We start from the raw sequence: 22,839 nt of genomic DNA, 5'->3' as shown, positions 1-22,839 counted from the left end.
CACCGCCATTTTCCTGGTCGGCAGCGGATCCACCCACGACCACATCTCCGGCGAGCTTTCGCATGGCGCCGCCATCTTCAGTGTCATCATTGTCGACGACTCCGCCCACGATGACATCATCTCTTGCACGCCTTCGCACGGCGCGGAGGTCTTCCGCGTCACCGGCGGGACTCTGCACGGTGCCGCCATCTTCATCGTCGGCAGAGGATCCACCGACGACGCTGTCATCCTCGTCGCCGCCAGCTGCGCGACCTCCTCCTTGTCGGCCACTAATGTGGCCATTCCGTGGTCGTCCACCTCGCCTGTTCCAGCGGCGTTCAACGCGTCGCCGCCACCTGACTTTCCCTCGCTGGCTGCGGGGACACTAGGCCTGGCGACCCTCCGCCATGTCCTCCCTCCTCCCTCCCGTAATTTTTGGACTTATTTCCGTTCTTGTTTCCAGGGAACATCTGGAATCTGTTCCTTGAGGGGGGGGTCCTGTGACGATCTGTCACTTCATTTCGGTTTGTTTCCATGTTTTTGTATTTACTTCCGGTCAGTGCTCTTATGTTGTTATATTTCCTGTTGGTTCCACTGAGCACTGTTTTCTCCTCACCTGCCGTTGATTGGCAGCCGGTCCACACCTGCTGCCAATCAGCATATGTCTATTTATGTTTTCTCTCGAGCACTCCTCAGTGCTCAACGATAGACTATGTTAGGAACTGTTGTATGCAAGACTGCTACATTTCTCTGTTGTTTTATAATTAAAATCATCTTACCTGCTCATCCTCCTCCTGGTTCTTGCATCTTGGGGTCACACAAACGGCAGCCATGCGAGTTCCTCACACCTTTAGCGCAGTTAGATGCGGCTTATAACACGGGGCGGCTTATAGGTGGACAAAGTTTTGAAATATGCCGTTCATTGAAGGCGCGGCTTATAACCCAGGGCGCCTTATGGTGCGGAAAATACGGTATATATGGTGTATCGTGACATGGCCTAAAAGCATCCACATATTAATAAAAGGCCATATCGCCCAGCCCTAGTATCAGCCAATACTCAAGGCTCCAACATCGCAATCGTATTGGAAGTGAAAAAGTTTTTGGGACATATTTGTTTTTCACCCACATAGCTAAATATGGTCACTAATATATTAGAAACAGTTTCCAGCAAATCATTTCTACCCCACAGCTAACAACAACTACATTTACCTCGCGCTAACAAGCACAGGATAGCATCAGAGGTGGGTAGTAACCCGCTACATTTACATCTACTTGAGTACATTTTGGGATAAATTGTACTTCTAAGAGTAGTTTTAATGCAACATACTTTTACTTTTACTTGAGTATATTTATAGAGAAGAAACGCTACTTTTACTCCGCTACTTTTATCTACATTCAGCTCGCTACTCGCTACTGATTTTTATCCATCTGTTAATGCACGCTTTGTTTGTTTTGCTTTGTCAGACAGACCTTCAAAGTAGGATCTATCGCATGCCTGCGTTTCACCCATCAAATACACTCACTGGTGACGTTTGACTCTGTTTCACCAATCAAATACAGTCACTGGTGACGTTTGACTGCGTTTCACCAATCAAATACACTCACTGGTGACGTTTGACTCAGTTTCACCAATCAAATACACTCACTGGTGACGTTTGACTCCGTTTCACCAATCAAATACACTCACTGGTGACGTTTGACTGCGTTTCACCAATCAAATGCAGTCACTGGTGACGTTTGACTCCGTTTCACCAATCAAAAACAGTCACTGGTGACGTTTGACTCCGTTTCACCAATCAAATACACTCACTGGTGACGTTTGACTGCGTTTCACCAATCAAATGCAGTCACTGCTGACGTTTGACTCCGTTTCACCAATCAAATGCAGTCACTGGTGACGTTTGACTCCGTTTCACCAATCAAATGCAGTCACTGGTGACGTTTCACTGCGTTTCACCAATCAAATACAGTCACTGGTGACGTTTGACTGCGTTTCGCCAATCAAATACAGTCACTGGTGACGTTTGACTCCGTTTCACCAATCAAATGCAGTCACTGGTGACGTTTGACTGCGTTTCACCAATCAAATACAGTCACTGGTGAAGTTTGACTCCGTTTCACCAATCAAATGCATTCACTGGTGACGTTTGACTGCGTTTCACCAATCAAATACAGTCACTGGTGACGTTTGACTGCGTTTCGCCAATCAAATACAGTCACTGGTGACGTTTGACTCCGTTTCACCAATCAAATGCAGTCACTGGTGACGTTTGACTGCGTTTCACCAATCAAATGCAGTCACTGGTGACGTCTGACTCCGTTTCACCAATCAAATGCAGTCACTGGTGACGTTTGACTCTGTTTCACCAATCAAATACAGTCACTGGTGACGTTTCGGTCTGTTTCACCAATCAAATGCAGTCACTGGTGACGTTTGACTCCGTTTCACCAATCAAAAACAGTCACTGGTGACGTTTGACTCCGTTTCACCAATCAAATACAGTCACTGGTGACGTTTGACTCCGTTTCACCAATCAAATGCAGTCACTGGTGACGTTTGACTCCGTTTCACCAATCAAATGCAGTCACTGGTGACGTTTGACTGCGTTTCACCAATCAAATACAGTCACTGGTGACGTTTGACTGCGTTTCACCAATCAAATACACTCACTGGTGACGTTTGACTCCGTTTCACCAATCAAATACACTCACTGGTGACGTTTGACTCCGTTTCACCCATCAAATGCAGTCACTGGTGACGTTTGACTGCGTTTCACCAATCAAATGCAGTCACTGGTGACGTTTGACTCTGTTTCACCAATCAAATGCAGTCACTGGTGACGTTTGACTCCGTTTCACCAATCAAATGCAGTCACTGGTGACGTTTGACTCCGTTTCACCAATCAAATGCAGTCACTGGTGACGTTTGACTCCGTTTCACCAATCAAATATAGTCACTGGTGACGTTTGACTCCGTTTCACCAATCAAAAACAGTCACTGCTGACGTTTGACTCCGTTTCACCAATCAAATACACTCACTGGTGACGTTTGACTCCGTTTCACCCATCAAATGCAGTCACTGGTGACGTTTGACTGCGTTTCACCAATCAAATGCAGTCACTGGTGACGTTTGACTCTGTTTCACCAATCAAATACAGTCACTGGTGACGTTTGACTGCGTTTCACCAATCAAATGCAGTCACTGGTGACGTTTGACTCCGTTTCACCAATCAAATGCAGTCACTGGTGACGTTTGACTCCGTTTCACCAATCAAATGCAGTCACTGGTGACGTTTGACTCCGTTTCACCAATCAAATATAGTCACTGGTGACGTTTGACTCCGTTTCACCAATCAAATACAGTCACTGGTGACGTTTGACTCCGTTTCACCAATCAAATGCAGTCACTGGTGACGTTTGACTCCGTTTCACCAATCAAATGCAGTCACTGGTGACGTTTGACTGCGTTTCACCAATCAAATACAGTCACTGGTGACGTTTGACTGCGTTTCACCAATCAAATACACTCACTGGTGACGTTTGACTCCGTTTCACCAATCAAATACACTCACTGGTGACGTTTGACTCCGTTTCACCCATCAAATGCAGTCACTGGTGACGTTTGACTGCGTTTCACCAATCAAATACACTCACTGGTGACGTTTGACTCCGTTTCACCCATCAAATGCAGTCACTGGTGACGTTTGACTCTGTTTCACCAATCAAATGCAGTCACTGGTGACGTTTGACTCCGTTTCACCAATCAAATGCAGTCACTGGTGACGTTTGACTCCGTTTCACCAATCAAATGCAGTCACTGGTGACGTTTGACTCCGTTTCACCAATCAAATATAGTCACTGGTGACGTTTGACTCCGTTTCACCAATCAAAAACAGTCACTGCTGACGTTTGACTCCGTTTCACCAATCAAATACACTCACTGGTGACGTTTGACTCCGTTTCACCCATCAAATGCAGTCACTGGTGACGTTTGACTGCGTTTCACCAATCAAATGCAGTCACTGGTGACGTTTGACTCTGTTTCACCAATCAAATACAGTCACTGGTGACGTTTGACTGCGTTTCACCAATCAAATGCAGTCACTGGTGACGTTTGACTCCGTTTCACCAATCAAATGCAGTCACTGGTGACGTTTGACTCCGTTTCACCAATCAAATGCAGTCACTGGTGACGTTTGACTCCGTTTCACCAATCAAATATAGTCACTGGTGACGTTTGACTCCGTTTCACCAATCAAAAACAGTCACTGCTGACGTTTGACTCCGTTTCACCAATCAAATACACTCACTGGTGACGTTTGACTCCGTTTCACCAATCAAATGCAGTCACTGGTGACGTTTGACTCCGTTTCACCAATCAAATACAGTCACTGGTGACGTTTGACTGCGTTTCACCAATCAAATGCAGTCACTGGTGACGTTTGACTCTGTTTCACCAATCAAATACAGTCACTGGTGACGTTTCACTCCGTTTCACCAATCAAACAGAGCCAGGCAGTCACATGATTAACAAGCTTAAGCTTACATGAACTCAACGTCAAATTTGAGGAAGCACATGGCGGTAAGTAACCTTAGTAGATATTTTGGCTGTCACCGTAGGCGGATGTTAGCTTCCCTGCTATGAATCACTGTCAAATGTACATCGTGTGGGGACATTTATTAACGCACTGCAGCCTCATAGACAGACAAATACCCACACACAGTCGCACACACACTCACGCATGCATACAAACACCAATCAGAAGAGCACAGTGTGCTCCCAGGTGCAGCCCACACCTATCAGTTTATGGTTTGTGTAAAGCCTAACTTGTTATTTTCCTTTGTAATCTCTGCCTACTGAGCCTATGGTGCTGTTAAGTTATTGTGGCTCAATTTGCCTTCATTTTTTTTTATGTTAATGCATTTTTATTTAATATATATTATTGTTTTAAGAGATATTCCTGGCTCTGAATTTGCTCATTGCTATTTTTATGTTTTTGTGCATTATTTGTTGCCGTCATCATTAAACGAACAGGTTACTCATCAGTTACTCAGTACTTGAGTAGTTTTTTCACAACATACTTTTTACTTTTACTCAAGTAAATATTTGGGTGACTACTCCTTACTTTTACTTGAGTAATACATCTCTAAAGTAACAGTACTCTTACTTGAGTACAATTTCTGGCTACTCTACCCACCTCTGGATAGCATGTAGCAAGGGTTAGCGTGCTAAATAGCAAAGCTAAACTAAGGAAGACAGTTCTTGGACAGAAATGAATACATATTAAGTGTAGCGTGGGTTTAAATGAATACAAAGCAGACAAACCGAACGTCCGAGCTGTAACTAAAAATAAAAGCAGATGTCCAATCAGATAGGTCGGCCATTTGCAAGCTGCAGATTGCACCATCCGTCCCCGAGGCTAAATTCAAGGGCCGGTTAACTGGGCCGGCCACCAGACCATAATAAAATCCCCATGTGACGCGGCAGGCCACTGGCCTCACTGCAGACCCATTTGACACACTAAGTACTTCACAACAGGCGCTGAAGGTCAGCGTTGGACGCGCTGTGTAAAGATGTCAACTGAAGGGGGACGGGGGGAGGGGGGGGCGCTTTACCTTTGTCAGCAAAAGAGGGGATGTGAGAACGCAAATGCATGTTTTCTTTTCCTTTTTTAATGAAATATGATTTACTATCTACCAGAGGTGTGGACTCGAGTCACATGACTTGGACTCGAGTCAGACTCGAGTCATGAATTTGATGACTTTAGACTCGACTTGACAAAATGTAAAAAGACTTGCAACTCGACTTAGACTTTAACATCAATGACTTGTGACTTCACTTGGACTTGAGCCTTTTGAATTGACATGACTTGACATGACTTGCTACTTTCCCCAAAACCCAAAGATGAAAAAGTTATTCGGGAGCGCTCCGTATTTTTCATTGTGTACTTGTCTATCAGCGTTGCGTGTGTCAGCTGGTGTGCTCTCAGTACAACAGCCAATCAAATTACATCTACTTTGTTTTCATCACACAGCATTCATCCAATCAAATTGCAGGAAGAAGACATGTCCAAACCACACGCCAGTGAACAAAAAATTATGCCTAAAATAATTTTGTTTGGGTATAAAAATTACGAGGTGGTCAACACAAAACGGTTTGCAGTATGCAACACATGCGGTTCCAAAATGACTGATGGAGAGGCAACAACTTCCAACTTCGTCCGGCATTTGAAGTTGCACAAAGAACGGTAAGTTTTGAATGTAAGATAACGTTTATTGGCTAAGTAACGTGACTTTTATTTGCTGTGTAGTTAAATCAGTGAGGCTGTAAACTCACTGCTAACGTTATAACGTTATTGCAAACACGGGAATCTGTTGCAGTTCACTACCTTATTTATACTTTTTGTTCAGTGATTTTTTTAAGCAGGGTTACGTTAGTCAATATATCACACGTAACGTTAGACGGCGGTCAGCAGCACCGCGTATTTTAGCCACCTAAAAAAAGACAAAAATAGTCAAATAAAGGTCAGTTAAAATGTATACTATATTATGAATATGTGTACTGTTTTAGCTAGCTTTCTGACATACTGTTGGTTGTTTACCTCAGTGGTCCCCAACCACCGGGCCGCGGCCCGGTACTGGTCCGTGGATCGATTGGTATCGGGCCGCACAAGAAATAATTTTTTTTTTTTTTTTTCTTTTTTTAATTAAATCAACATAAAAAACACAAGATACACTTACAAGTAGTGCACCAACCCAAAAAACCTCTCTCCCCCTTTTGTTCTGGGCATTGAACATGAAGACTCTTCCTTCACTGTTCCGAGTGGCCATGAGAGTCTTGGCAGTGCCTGCCTCCAGTGCTCCAGTGGAGCGAGTTTTCAGCCATGGTGGCATCATACTACGCCCCCATCGTGCACAAATGACTGACAGACTCTTGGCTAATTTGGTCTTTTGCAAATGCAATGCAGCATAGGGCCCTGACATATAAAAAGTACAACTTTTTTGTTATGTTCACGTATATGTCATGTTTTTTCAATGTTAACACTTTTGTACAAATAAGTACATTTGCACTTTATTTTTCAATGTGTTTGTTCTGTAAAGGAATGAGTTAATGTTTAAAATGACTGGTTAATAGTGCTATTATAAAGTGCAATGTCAGCACAATTTTCTTTCCTGCAATTTAAAATGCACTTGTTTTAATAAATAAATACAGCGTTTGAAAAGCATACACAATCTGTGTTAATATATTAGTCTGTGGTTAAAAGGACTTGAAAGGACTCGAAACTCAAAATGCAGGACTTAGGACTTGACTTGAGACTTTCCAGTCTTGACTTTGGACTTGACTCGGGGCTTGCCTGTCTTGACTCGGGACTTGACTCGGACTTGAGGGCAAAGACTTGAGACTTACTTGTGACTTGCAAAACAATGACTTGGTCCCACCTCTGCCAGTTAACATCTAAATGTCCTCCAATAAACACACAAGTTCTTTTGTTTTTTCTTGTATTTTGGTCAAGCCATTTACAAAAGGTAAACATGGTAAGCTATAGGCTACTCGGAGCTAGCAGCTACACCGACAGCTAAGCACATAACAGCACACAAGCTAGACATAGATAATAAGTGTCCTTCATTGAACAATGTTGCAGTCTGAAACAGCACATTTGTCAATACAAAAAAGTATGGAATAATTTGAAAATGTTTGCCAACATGCACCTGAAATACTCTAAGACCATAAGAAACAACATTTTCTGGTCTGATGAGACAAAGATTGAACACTTTGGCATAAATGCCAGGCATCATGTTTAGATCAAAGGTGACTCAAGGTTTAAGGTTATCCCCATACAACTTTTCACATATTCAATACTGATATTGGAGACTTGAGTATTGGCCGTTACTGATATTGATATTGGACTCTGTTGCGCTGATATGCCCGGAGAAGAGGGGTGCATTTGACAACGTGTCACTCTCCCGACGCACTGTAACGAGGCGGGTTGAGACCATCGCTGGAAACTTGGAGCTTCAGCCGAGGAACAGAACGGCCGACTTTGACTGTTTTTCGCTGGCTTTGGATGAGAGCTGCGATGTACGTGACACCGCCCAGCTGCTCATCTTCTTACCTGGGATAACTGCAGACTTTCAAATCACGAAGGAGCTGGCAGCCATGCAGTCAATTAAAGAGACGATCACAGGTAATGACTTGTTCACATAGGTAAATGCGTGTTTGGACATGTTAGGACTGAAAAGGCGAATCAGTAAAGAATCTGGGTATTATCTTCGACACAACTCTCTCGTTTGAATCACACATTAAGAGTGTTACTAAAACGGCCTTCTTTCATCTCCGTAATATCGCTAAAATTCGTTCTATTTTATCCACTAGCGACGCTGAGATCATTATTCATGCGTTCGTTACGTCTCGTCTCGACTACTGTAACATATTATTTTCGGGTCTCCCTATGTCTAGCATTAAAAGACTGCAATTGGTACAAAATGCAGCTGCTAGACTTTTGACAAGAACAAGAAAGTTTGATCATATTACGCCTATACTGTATATACCTTTATATACATATATACATATATATATACCTATACTGGCTCACCTGCACTGGCTTCCTGTGCACTTAAGATGCGACTTTAAGGTTTTACTACTTACGTATAAAATACTACACGGTCTAGCTCCGTCCTATCTTGTCGATTGCATTGTACCATATGTCCCGGCAAGAAATCTGCCTTCAAAGAACTCCGGCTTATTAGTGATTCCCAGAGCCCAAAAAAAGTCTGCGGGCTATAGAGCGTTTTCTATTGGGGCTCCAGTACTATGGAATGCCCTCCCGGTAACAATTAGAGATGCTACCTCAGTAGAAGCATTTAAGTCCCATCTTAAAACTCATTTGTATACTCTAGCCTTTAAATAGACCCCCCTTTTAGACCAGTTGATCTGCCGTTTCTTTTCTTTTCTCCTCTGCTCCCCTATTCCTTGTGGAGGGGGGGGGGGGCACAGGTCCGGTGGCCATGGATGAAGTGCTGGCTGTCCAGAGTCGGGACCCGGGGTGGACCGCTCGCTTGTGCATCGGCTGGGAACATCTCTGCCCTGCTGACCCGTCTCCGCTCGGGATGGTGTCCTGCTGGCCTCACTATGGACTGGACTCTTACTATTATGTTGGATCCACTATGGACTGGACTCTCACAATATTATGTCAGACCCACTCGACATCCATTGCTTTCGGTCTCCCCTAGAGGGGGGGGGGGGGTTACCCACATATGCGGTCCTCTCAAAGGTTTCTCATAGTCATTCACATCGACGTCCCACTGGGGTGAGTTTTTCCTTGCCCTTATGTGGGCTTTGTACCGAGGATGTCGTTGTGGCTTGTGCAGCCCTTTGAGACACTTGTGATTTAGGGCTATATAAATAAAGATTGATTGATTGATTGAAAAGGGACAAGCTGGCAGGTGTGACAACAGATGGTTGTGCAAATTTTGGACTTTTAAAGAGGATGCAGGACAAAGTGACAGAAGTTAACCTTGTGCAGAAATGGACATTTTTGCATTGTATTATACATCAGGAAGTGTTGTGTAAGACAGTGTTAAAAATAAAACCATCAAAAGAAATCTGCTTTTGTATAAAGTTAAGTTAGGTTAAAGGAAATTATTATTATTATTAATAATAAAATAATAATTATCATTATTTATCTTATGTCTTAACCATCTGCCTGGCTGGGGAAACTGCTGCTGTCAGCACTTTGTGACCCACACTCTCCTCCTAATGCACACACACACACACACACACACACACACACACACACACACACACACACACACACACACACACACACACACACACACACACACACAAGAGGAGAAATATAACCTTACAGAAAAATTGAATTTAAAACAATTGTAAAAAGTCTGCCGACGATCACCGCTGCTGCCGCCGCGAGAGAACTAAGTATCATCTTTCTATCTGTGCGCTTCTAATTGTTTTACAGCTTTCTTGATTCCTTGTCAAACATATTTAGTAGTCTTATCAAACCTGCAAAGCACGCACTCGCTGTCTCACCGCCCCTCTCTCAGCCAGCTAGCTGCTAAGCCATACTTGCCAACCCTCCCGAATTTTCCGGGAGACTCCCGAAATTCAGCGCCTCTCCCGAAAACTTCCCGAGACAAATATTCTCCCGAAAATCTCCCGATTTTCAGCCGGAGCTGGAAGCCACGCCCCCTCCAGCTCCATGCGGACCTGAGTGAGGACAGCCTTTTTTCATGACGGGAGGACAACAGGGTGACAAGAACTAAATCATCCAGACTAGAGATAAATTATATTATTATGTTTATTTTACCTAAAAATAAATATATTTATTAATAAAAAAATTTTTAAAAAAATAAATACATTTTTACTATATTTTGCTAAAAACATCAAAATTAATTGTATTTTTATTTGTATTTTTTTGTGACTCCTTATTACATCCAGCCATAGAATTATACATTAAAATAAACATATTTGAAATAATTGATTTTAAATTATCATAATAATTCATTTAAAATGACCATATTTAATTATTAAAATAATTGCTTGTTTATCAACAACTTTAGCATTTTATTCATTACATTTTGAAACTCTCAGAAGCCAAGTTATGTTATATTCCTTAATATTTATTTATGCAAGTTTGAAGTATCAATGATCTAAACACAGTTTTGTTTGCATATTTTCAGGATGTAGATATCTATATCTATATATATATATATATATATATATATATATATATATATATATATGTATGAAATACTTGACTTGGTGAATTCTAGCTGTCAATATACTCCTCCCCTCTTAACCACGCCCCCAACCACGCCCCGCCCCACCCCTCACTTCCCGAAATCGGAGGTCTCAAGGTTGGCAAGTATGTGCTAAGCTAACGAAACTAGACTCGTAGCGGTCAAAAGCAACTACGCTCCGAAGGTGTCTGCTACCTCACTTCTCTGAAGAAGTCACCTCGGTGAAAGAAACAACGTGAGTATGGCTGCCTGCTCTTGTTCTCTTGTCCTCACCGTTCTCATGGACAGGTTGGCCCTAACCCTAGAGGACCGAGTCCACTGCAAAAAGTGAAATCTAAGTAAGATGAAGTATGTCAAATAAGGGTGATATTTGCTTATTTTCTGTCTGATAAGTTAATTCATCTCACTAAGCAGATTTTATGTTATAGAGTGTTTTACTTGTTTTAAGCGTTTTGGTCCTAAATCAGTGGTTCTTAACCTGGGTTCGGTGAGTCGGCCTCTGGGACACCCGACTCATCGTGTAAATGACTGTTCAGCTTTGCACAAGTAAACACGCTGCAGGACTGCTGGTATTGGACATTTGATCACACATTTTACATGCAAGCACATATCATTTTGTTTTGATGATATCAGACCGACCACCAACACATCTTCCTATGAGGAAGCAGTGCCTGGGGAGTCTGTGGTGGGCTCTCCTATTTCTGGGGCTGAGGTTGCTGAGGTAGTTAAAAAGCTCCTCGGTGGCAAGATCCGCCCAGAGTTCCTTAAGGCTCTGGATGCTGTGGGGCTGTCTTGGTTGACAAGACTCTGCAGCATCGCGTGGACATCGGGGGCCGTACCTCTGGATTGGCAGACCGGGGTGGTGGTTCCTCTCTTTAAGAAGGGGAACCGGAGGGTGTGTTCTAACTATCGTGGGATCACACTCCTCAGCCTTCCCGGTAAGGTCTATTCAGGTGTACTGGAGAGGAGGCTACGCCGGAGAGTCGAACCTCGGATTCAGGAGGAACAGTGTGGTTTTCGTCCTGGTCGTGGAACTGTGGACCAGCTCTAAACTCTCGGCAGGGTCCTTGAGGGAGCATGGGAGTTTGCCCAACCAGTCTACATGTGCTTTGTGGACTTGGAGAAGGCATTCGACCGTGTCCCTCGGGAAGTCCTGTGGGGAGTGCTCAGAGAGTATGGGGTATCGGACTGTCTGATTGTGGCAGTCCGCTCCCTGTATGATCAGTGCCAGAGCTTGGTCCGCATTACCGGCAGTAAGTCGGACACGTTTACAGTGAGGGTTGGACTCCGCCAAGGCTGCCCTTTGTCACCCATTCTGTTCATAACTTTTATGGACAGAATTTCTAGGCGCAGTCAAGGCGTTGAGGGAATCTGGTTTGGTGGCTGCAGGATTAGGTCTCTGCTTTTTGCAGATGATGTGGTCCTGATGGCTTCATCTGGCCAGGATCTTCAGCTCTCACTGGATCGGTTCGCAGCTGAGTGGGAAGCGACTGGGATGAGAATCAGCACCTCCAAGTCCGAGTCCATGGTTCTCGCCCGGTAAAGGGTGGAGTGCCATCTCCGGGTTGGGGAGGAGATCTTGCCCCAAGTGGAGGAGTTCAAGTACCTCGGAGTCTTGTTCACGAGTGAGGGAAGAGTGGATCGTGAGATCGACAGGCGGATCGGTGCGGCGTCTTCAGTAATGCGGACGCTGTATCGATCCGTTGTGGTGAAGAAGGAGCAGAACCGGAAGGCAAAGCTCTCAATTTACCGGTCGATCTACGTTCCCATCCTCACCTATGGTCATGAGCGTTGGGTTATGACCGAAAGGACAAGATCACGGGTACAAGCGGCCGAAATGACTTTCCTCCGCCGGGTGGCGGGACTCTCCCTTAGAGATAGGGTGAGAAGCTCTGCCATCCGGGGGGAGCTCAAAGTAAAGCCGCTGCTCCTCCACACCGAGAGGAGCCAGATGAGGTGGTTCGGGCATCTGGTCAGGATGCCACCCGAACGCCTCCCTAGGGAGGTGTTTAGGGCATGTCTGACCGGTAGGAGGAAGACCCAGGACATGTTGGGAAGACTATGTCTCCCGGCTGGCCTGTGAACGCCTCGGGGTCCCACAGGAAGAGCTGGACGAAGTGGCTGGGGAGAGGGAAGTCTGGGCTTCCCCGCTTAGGCTGCTGCCCCCGCGACCCGACCTCGGATAAGCGGAAGAAGATGGATGGATGGATGGATGGATGGATATCAGATCGATTTTTGATATCAATATCTGATCGGGACACCCCTACCAATCATGGTAACTTGGAGAATGTGTAGTTGAGGGATGTGAGGCTTTTACATTCCATTTGGCTGTAATTATTAATGACTTATAATTGTTGTATCTCATGGGGGCTATTTAGAAAACTCACACTTGGAACTAAATTTGGTTCCAGCATCAAGCTTGTTTTCCGAAGCCAACAAACAATGAAAGTATAAAATGCTTTGAAACACGAACACTTAACAATCACAGGACTCACCAGAGGCAGCAGGAGGATCAGAGCCAGGATCAAATCTTTCATCGTGTCCTCCGAAGGTCTTCCTCTCTCCCCGTGTGTGTGTGTGTGTGTGTGTGTGTGTGTGTGTGTGTGTGTGTGTGTGTGTGTGTGTGTGTGTGTGTGTGTGTGTGTGTGTGTGTGTGTGTGTGTGTTGTCTATAATGCACTGCCTCCTCTCAGGACACACTGTAGCATCAAGGGTCCTGCAACAATTCATGGACAGAGGACATGAGAACACAAACACTTTATTTTTTTTAATTAATCAGTCCAACAAAATAATACACAATAATACAATAATAGTACAATACCGATTCCAAAACCAAACCCGGCCCAGCAACATTAAGAATATCAATCAACAGAGCAGTTGAGAGGACACACAAACATGACACAAAAAAATCCAAAAGTAGTCAAACAAAAACAACAGTATCAATATTAACAGTGACATGGAAAGAAAAAAAATGTAAAAAGAAAAAAAAATAATTAAATTATTATATGTATCCAGTGATTATACTATAAAGTTATTTTCCATTTAACTTCACCAGTTTTAGATTATTTTTTATTTAAAATCGCTGAATTTTCACATTTGCCGTTCAAATACTGAGAAGAGACGGTGCGGTGAACAGCAGCCAGTTGAGGCACGTCACTCAGTGCCTCAACATGGATTGCGGACTCGGCTAACTGCAGGCCTGCTGTGCAGTGAGACCGTATTGCTATATGAATTATATTATACATTTCCATAGTTTAGTTAGCTGAGGTATATAATGTACAGTGTATTTTGTCAACAACTGTATGTTTGTAAAGTTATTCTTGTGCTGAGCGATCATAAAACGGCTGCAAAAGACGCACTGGCTGAGGCTCGCAGTAATCCCGCCTCCTGCACCCCCGCCGTAGAATGCAACCCCTGGCGGGAGTGTTATATCAACTAAAGCCCACACTTAAACTTTCCACGTGCAAGATTGAATCTATTTACAAAAGTTATTTCATAAGAAGCCAAAAAGTGCAAAAACAATAATGTTGGTGTTGGAGGAGTTGTGAATGACTGCAGGGCCACAACATTAGGTACACCTGCAGACAACTCCTCCAACACGAACATTATTGTTTTTTGCACTTTTTGGCTTCTTATTAAATAACTTTTGTAACCTATTTTTATGGGCTTTCCTCTTTGTGATGTTAAGTTCCTGTTATGCGCTGTTATACAGTATATGCCTTGAGCTCTTATTTTGAAGGCGCTAAGAGCGGAAGAGTGATGACACGTTGGAGTGGAGCGGAGGTTTTTGAAAGAAGGTAAATAAAGTGGTCCTCGTGTAAACTGGAGCCTCCGTGTTTGTTATTTTGTAGTTTCATACAGTATAGGCCACATTTATAAACCCTCGGTTACACTTTTTTAAATAGATTCAATCTTGCACGTGGAAAGTTGAAGTGAGGGCTTTAGTTGATATAACACTCCCGTCAGGGAGTGCATTAATCCAGCACAACATCGGCGCATGGACTTCATTTATAAGTAAAGGTAAGACCATAATGAGGTTTTTTTTATTAAATGTGCTTTTTTGTGTGCTACAGTTTGTATGTGTAAAGTTAAAGTTAAGTTAAAGTACCAATGATTGTCACACACACACTAGGTGTAATGAAATGTGTCCTCTGTATTTGACCCATCCCCTTGATCACCCCCTGGGAGGTGAGGGGAGCAGTGGGCAGCAGCGGCGCCGCGCCCGGGAATCATTTTTGGTGATTTAACCCCCAATTCCAAGCCTTGATGCTGAGTGCCAAGCAGGGAAGAATGCTGGTATGAGCTTTTAAACATAACCCGTTAACTGCTGCCAATCAAATGGTGAATAAGATACTCTTTAGGGTTCATATGTTTGTAAATCTGACTGTGATGAAGTCAGTGCCTCACCAGCCATCAACCTCACCGCACGTCACTGCAATATTAATAAGAATTGCAACATAGCAGTGATTAGAAATCCCTCATTGACATTATCATTACAACCATTTATAAAAAAATACAATAAAAACATTTAAAAAATAAACAATAGTGTCACAGTGGCTTACACTCGCATCACATCTCATAAACTTGACAACACACTGTGTCCAATATTTACCACAAAGATAAAATAAGTCATATTTCAGGTTCATTTAATATTTAAATCAAATTTAAATAATTCATCCCATATTCCAATATATGACTTTTTATCTCAACTCTATGCAGTTTAGAACACAAACACTAATACTCACTTACTTACTATATTATTTATTATTATTAAGTATATGTTTACGGCCTTCCGCCCGAATGCAGCTGAGATAGGCTCCAGCGACCCCCCGCGACCCCAAAAGGGACAAGCGGTAGAAAATGGATGGATGGAAGTATATGTTTAAGAAGACTTAGGCCTGGATATTTGACAACATTCACATAGTTTCATTGTGTATCTGAATCAGGCCCGGCCCTAACCAATCTGGCGCCCTAGGCAAGATTTTAGGTGCCCCCCCCCACATGTGAAGTGTATATACTCACAAGAAACCGAATAGCTTTGTCTTTGACCTTTTTTTTTTTACTTACAACTATACCTAATATATAAAGGGGTGGAAAAGTGACTATTACCTGCAGGGCAAACATTAGCTAACCAGAAGGCAATAACAATGTAAACAAAAAACACCTGCTTAAAAGATCTAATACAAATGTCCCTGAGGAATGTAAGGTGGGAGGACTGTAATTACCTAACGTTACATTATTATTTTCCATAACAATTTAGCCCCCTCCACAATATTAACCCGACGTTAAAACAGAACTAGCTATTTATTGATTAGCAATTGCCGAATCATGTAACATTAGCTTAATGCTAAAAAGCCAGGTTACTATCACATTCTGTAACAGACAAATCATTTCATGTAGGCTAACGTTACCTACCTGCTACCTCGGTCTTTTTCTCGTTTCTCCTCCTCTTCTTTTCTCTTTTTTCTTCCCTGGACACCTGACAGTTTTGGCCGTTTTGACATCTTGTGTTGATTTTTTGATGTGGTGACGTCCAAAAAGAGTCATAATACGGGAAGGGAGGGGGCGCACCGTGCGGGGGTGGGGGGGTGGGGTGGGTGGGGGGGGGGGGGGGGCTATTTTGGGGGGGGCGTAATGTTGTAACAAATAATATTTCTATTAAATAGGCTTTACTTTGTATTTTAATTAACGTGGGATTATTTTTTGTATTCAGAAATAATAGTACCAACTTTTTTTTTTTTTTCTCCAACATTTGTGGCACTGGCGTGGCGCCCCCTGATGGACGGCGCCCTTAGCATTTGCCTATACGGCCTATGCCACGGGCCGGCCCTGATCTGAATGTTCTGAACTCCTGTTGCCCTGATCTTGTCTTCAGGGAACTAAACATGGCTTCTACTGGTTGCCATACTCCCAGAGATGAGTGCCATGTACACAACTCGCTGCCTAAAGCGAGTACACAACATCCTGAAGGACAGATATACCACCCAGCACATGGCCTCTTCAACCTGCTACCCTCTGGAAGGAGGTATAGATGGATTCGCACCAGGACCATCTTATTACCTCACTCTTCACCACCTCAATAATTGTGCTCTGGACATTGCATTGCTGCAACATCAACGCAACACCCATCAGACATCTGACTGTTCCTACCCCCACGTCCCTCTTATCGCCATCTTCCTAACAATGCTAAACTGTAAACTATTGTCAACCTGCACTTCAATGCAGTTTCTATGCCGCTGGACAAAGCTCAAACAAAATCTCGTTGACATGTATGACTTAAGTGTTATTATGACAATGACAATAAAGGAATTGATTGATTGATTGAGACAAGTAGTGCACTCCTTTTCAACCAGTCAATCACGTTTTTTTAACTCTAAAATGTATCAATTAATTCAACTTTTACACACATCCTTGGTAAGACGTAGCATCCATCCATCCATCCATCTTCTTCCGCTTATCCGAGGTCGGGTCGCGGGGGCAGCAGCTTAAGCAGGGAAGCCCAGACTTCCCTCTCCCCAGCCACTTCGTCCAGCTCCTCCCGGGGGATCCCGAGGCGTTCCCAGGCCAGCCGGGAGAGATAGTCTTCCCAGCGTGTCCTGGGTCTTCCCCGTGGCCTCCTACCGGTCGGACGTGCCCGAAACACCTTCCTAGGGAGGCGTTCGGGTGGCATCCTGAGCAGATGCCCGAACCACCTCATCTGGCTCCTCTCGATGTGGAGGAGCAGCGGCTTTACTTTGAGCTCCCCCCGGATGACAGAGCTTCTCACACTATCTCTAAGGGAGAGACTCGCCACTCGGCGGAGGAAACTCATTTCGGCCGCTTGTACCCGTGATCTTGTCCTTTCGGTCATGACCCAAAGCTCATGACCATAGGTGAGGATGGGAACGTAGATCGACCGGTAAATCGAGAGCTTTGCCTTCCGGCTCAGCTCCTTCTTCACCACAACGGATCGATACAGCGTCCGCATTACTGAAGACGCCGCACCGATCCGCCTGTCGATCTCACGATCCACTCTTCCCCCACTCGTGAACAAGACTCCGAGGTACTTGAACTCCTCCACTTGGGGCAAGATCTCCTCCCCAACCCGGAGATGGCACTCCACCCTTTTCCGGGAGAGAACCATGGACTCGGACTTGGAGGTGCTGATTCTCATCCCAGTCGCTTCACACTCGGCTGCGAACCGATCCAGTGAGAGCTGAAGATCTTGGCCGGAGGAAGCCATCAGGACCACATCATCTGCAAATAGCAGTGACCTAATCCTGCAGCCACCAAACCAGATCCCCTCAACGCCCTGACTGCGCCTAGAAATTCTGTCCATAAAGGTTATGAACAGAATCGGTGACAAAGGGCAGCCTTGGCGGAGTCCAACCCTCACTGGAAACGTGTCCGACTTACTGCCGGCAATGCGGACCAAGCTCTGACACTGATCATACAGGGAGCGAACTGCCACAATAAGACAGTCCGTTACCCCATACTCTCTGAGCACTCCCCACAGGACTTCCCGGGGTACACGGTCGAATGCCTTCTCCAAGTCCACAAAGCACATGTAGACTGGTTGGGCAAACTCCCATGCACCCTCAAGGACCCTGCCGAGAGTATAGAGCTGGTCCACAGTTCCACGACCAGGACGAAAACCACACTGTTCCTCCTGAATCCGAGGTTCGACTATCCGGCGTAGCCTCCTCTCCAGTACACCTGAATAGACCTTACCGGGAAGGCTGAGGAGTGTGATCCCACGATAGTTGGAACACACCCTCCGGTTCCCCTTCTTAAAGAGAGGAACCACCACCCCGGTCTGCCAATCCAGAGGTACCGCCCCCGATGTCCACGCGATGTTGCAGAGTCTTGTCAACCAAGACAGCCCCACAACATCCAGAGCCTTAAGGAACTCCGGGCGGATCTCATCCACCCCCGGGGCCTTGCCACCGAGGAGCTTTTTAACTACCTCGGCAACCTCAGCCCCAGAAATAGGAGAGCCCACCACAGATTCCCCAGGCACTGCTTCCTTATAGGAAGATGTGTTGGTAGGATTGAGGATGTCTTCGAAGTACTCCCTCCACCGATCCACAACATCCGCAGTCGAGGTCAGCAGAACACCATCCCCACCATACACGGTGTTGACACTGCACTGCTTCCCCTTCCTGAGGCGGCGGATGGTGGTCCAGAATTGCTTCGAAGCCGTCCGGAAGTCTTTTTCCATGGCCTCCCCGAACTCCTCCCATGTCCGAGTTTTTGCCTCCGCGACCGCTGAAGCCGCACACCGCTTGGCCTGTCGGTACCTGTCCGCTGCCTCAGGAGTCCCATGAGCCAAAAGAACCCGATAGGACTCCTTCTTCAGCCTGACGGCATCCCTCACCGCCGGCGTCCACCAACGGGTTCTAGGATTACCGCCACGACAGGCACCAACTACCTTGCGGCCACAGCTCCAATCGGCCGCCTCGACAATAGAGGTACGGAACATATGCTCTATTATCATTTATTGTCATCACACAGTTCAACCCTACTATTTAACTACTACTATATTAGGATTAAGATGAGTTTATTTCAAAGGGGACAGTGCAATTTCACAAAACACATGGTTAAAAAAAGAATTAGCCAGAAGGCTAGTTTTCATCTGTAGGCCTCTCGTCACGGTGTGGTTGCGGCTTACTGCGCGGTTCGTTTTCCCGGGATGTAAACGGACGACTCTGGACAGGACTTGCAGGTAGGAACATCATTTAATTCTCAAAAAACACCTCAAATAGGTACAAAAACAGAAAAACCAACCGACGGAACAAGGTGCCAATCGCACTCGAAACTAAACTTAGCATAGGCCAGGGAACAAGCAAAAATTAGGTAATTTATGATCTCAATTGCTTACTGTCTTACTACTCCTCTTAATTTAATGTCATTTTATTTTAATGTCATCTTATCTAATTTATTACATTTACACATTATGTAATGTGACTCTTTATTTTGCAAATTTTATGATTCTAAGTTTAGTACTGTAATTTCCTATATTTTTTATGGTCACTGAACGTCACATGTCCCAGCAGACTTCCCGGCTGTAGCCCAGTCTGTTGGGACATGTGACGTTCAGTGACCATAAAAAATATAGGAAATTACAGTACTAAACTTAGAATGATAAAATTTGCAAAATAAAGAGTCACATTACATAATGGGTAAATGTAATAAATTAGATAAGATGACATTAAAATAAAATGACATTAAATTAAGAGGAGTAGTAAGACAGTAAGCAATTGAGATCATAAATGACCTCTGTTACGCGAGCATGAAGCAAATAAAGAAGCCGGGACGAGTGACCGGCAAAGGCAGGCTTAAATAGTGTCTCTTGATTACAAACAGGTGAGTGTCCCGAACAGAGGCAGGTGAAAATCATAAGTAACCATGGTGATAAAACAAACTCAGGAGGTGCACAAACAGGAACTAAAGGAGTCCAAAACAAACAGAAAAGGCAAAACTTGATCCGGACCACGGATCATGACACCCCTGGCCATGATGTAAAAAAAGGCAGTAAAATTACAATTTCAAAGAAGAAGAAAACAAAATACATATACGATATATAACAAATATAATATGACATCACAACAAAACATTTATCTTAGCATCAAAAATTTCTATTTTTTTGTGAAGGCCTTGTAAGTTGTGAGCAGTTGAACCTCCTCAGGTACTGACTTCCACACATATTGTTCGGTTACTGTACTATTTTGGATTTGGAGGCGTGTCAATCATCATGTTCAACCTGAAAACACACTTTAAGACAAGAAAAAGTACAAACCCCGTTTCCATATGAGTTGGGAAATTGTGTTAGATGTAAATATAAACGGAATACAATGATTTGCAAATCCTTTTCAAGCCATATTCAATTGAATATGCTACAAAGACAACATATTTGATGTTCAAACTCATAAACTTTATTTATTTTTTGCAAATAATAATTAACTTAGAATTTCATGGCTGCAACACATGCCAAAGTAGTTGGGAAAGGGCATGTTCACCACGGTGTTACATGGCCTTTCCTTTTAACAACACTCAATAAACGATTGGGAACTGAGGAAACTAATTGTTGAAACTTGGAAAGTGGAATTCTTTCCCATTCTAGTTTTATGTAGAGCTTCAGTCGTTCAACAGTCCGGGGTCTCCGCTGTCGTATTTTACGCTTCATAATGCGCCACACATTTTCGATGGGAGACAGGTCTGGACTGCAGACGGGCCAGGAAAGTACCTGCACTCTTTTTTTTTTACGAAGCCACGCTGTTGTAACACGTGCTGAATGTGGCTTGGCATTGTCTTGCTGAAATAAGCAGGGGCGTCCATGAAAAAGACGGCGCTTAGATGGCAGCATATGTTGCTCCAAAACCTGTATGTACCTTTCAGCATTAATGGTGCCTTCACAGATGTGTAAGTTGTTGGAATAATTGTTTGTAAGTTATCACAAAAGAAACGTTGTATTACATTATGTTCCTGATAAGAAGATGAAGGCTGTCTTTCGAGGCCTAACAAGAGGAAGAAGGCTCGTGAAACTCCACTGTGATTTCAACACGGACAGATGGCAGGATCTGCTCAACTTCCAGAGGAACTCTCTTTGAAGTGTTAAACGAACTCTCTTTGAAGTATTTCACAAACTCTCTTCCAACTATTTGGTAACCGAGGTCAACGCTATTTACGACCCGCTGCCCTCTTGAAGTCGCTGTGGTCAGGAGACGGGAGGGGTTATCCATTGTCCTCCAACACCTGCCCCAGCTGGATGCAGGAAGAGCCCAAGCCCGAGACATCCTCTTCTTGGTCTTCAATGTGACCGAAAACAATGACTGTTTTACATACTTCCCATTCCTGCTGTGACATGTGTTGGTGCGTGAACATTGAACATCTGAATAAAGGAGGAGACGAAAACCTTCTTCGTCAGAGCGTGCTAAGACACTGTAAGAGGTTACAGGTCGACGCCGTCTCTCCTCATTTGAGTCCAAATTGAATTCTGTCTCTGTTTGATTCCTTGCCTTTTGTCTTGTTTAATAGATGTCCTCAGTGTCTGAACGTGACATAAGTTACCCATGTCTTGGGCACTAATGCACCCCCATACCATCACACATGCTGCCTTTTACACTTTGCGTCGATAACAGTCTGGATGGTTCGCTTCCTCTTTGGTCCGGATGACACGATGTCGAATATTTCCAAAAACAATTTGAAATGTGGACTCGTCAGACCGCAGAACACTTTTCCACTTTGCATGAGTCCATCTTAGATGATCTCGGGCCCAGAAAAGCCGGCGGCGTTTCTGGGTGTTGTTGATAAATGGCTTTGGCTTTGCATAGTAGAGCTTTAACTTGCACTTACAGACGTAGCGACCAACTGTATTTAGTGACAGTGGTTTTCTGAAGTGTTCCTGAGCCCATGTGGTGATATCCTTTTAGAGATTGATGTCGCTTTTTGATACAGTGCCGTCTGAGGGATGGAAGGTCACGGTCATTCAATGTTGGTTTCCGGCCATGCCGCTTACGTGGAGTGATTTCTCCAGATTCTCTGAACCTTTTGATGATATTATGGAGCGTAGATGTTGAAATCCCCAAATTTCTTGCAATTGCACTTTGAGAAACGTTGTTCTTAAACTGTTCGACTATTTGCTCACGCAGTTGTGGACAAAGGGGTGTACCTCGCCCCATCCTTTCTTGTGAAAGATTTTTTGGGAAGCTGTTTTTATACCCAATCATGGCACCCACCTGTTCCCAATTAGCCCGCACACCTGTGGGATGTTCCAAATAAGTGTTTGATGAGCATTCCTCAACTTTATCAGTATTTATTGCCACCTTTCCCAACTTCTTTGTCACGTGTTGCTGCCATCAAATTCTAAAGTTAATGATTATTTGCAAAAAAAAAAAAAAAAAGTTTATGAGTTTGAACATCAAATATGTTGTCTTTGTAGCATATTCAACTGAATATGGCTTGAAAATAATTTGCAAATCATTGTATTCCGTTTATATTTACATCTAACCAGGGCCGGCCCGTGGCATAGGCCGTATAGGCAAATGCTAAGGGCGTCGTCCATCAGGGGGCGCCACGCCAGTGCCACAAATGTTGGAGGAAAAAAAAAAAAAGTTGGTA

The 22,839-nt window shown here is 44.2% G+C and overlaps 1 protein-coding gene across 7 annotated transcripts in view; it reads right to left on the bottom strand.

The window, feature by feature from the left end:
* The window catches only part of LOC133589561 (pituitary adenylate cyclase-activating polypeptide type I receptor-like), a 135,374-nt gene that overhangs the window by 81,782 nt on the left and 30,753 nt on the right, over positions 1-22,839 (bottom strand). For 5 of the 7 annotated variants that reach the window (XM_061942019.2, XM_061942050.2, XM_061942058.2 and 2 more), the window contains exon 4: positions 13,237-13,456. In XM_061942019.2, the coding sequence (XP_061798003.1) occupies positions 13,237-13,456 (220 nt within the window). Of the gene's footprint in view, positions 1-13,236; positions 13,497-22,839 lie in introns of all 7 variants that reach the window. The other 2 variants (XM_061942034.2, XM_061942026.2) reach the window with 1 other exon arrangement.

Source organism: Nerophis lumbriciformis, linkage group LG03, assembly GCF_033978685.3.
Source record: "Nerophis lumbriciformis linkage group LG03, RoL_Nlum_v2.1, whole genome shotgun sequence".
NCBI lineage: Eukaryota > Metazoa > Chordata > Actinopteri > Syngnathiformes > Syngnathidae > Nerophis > Nerophis lumbriciformis.
This window is presented reverse-complemented; position numbering and strand designations above follow the sequence as displayed.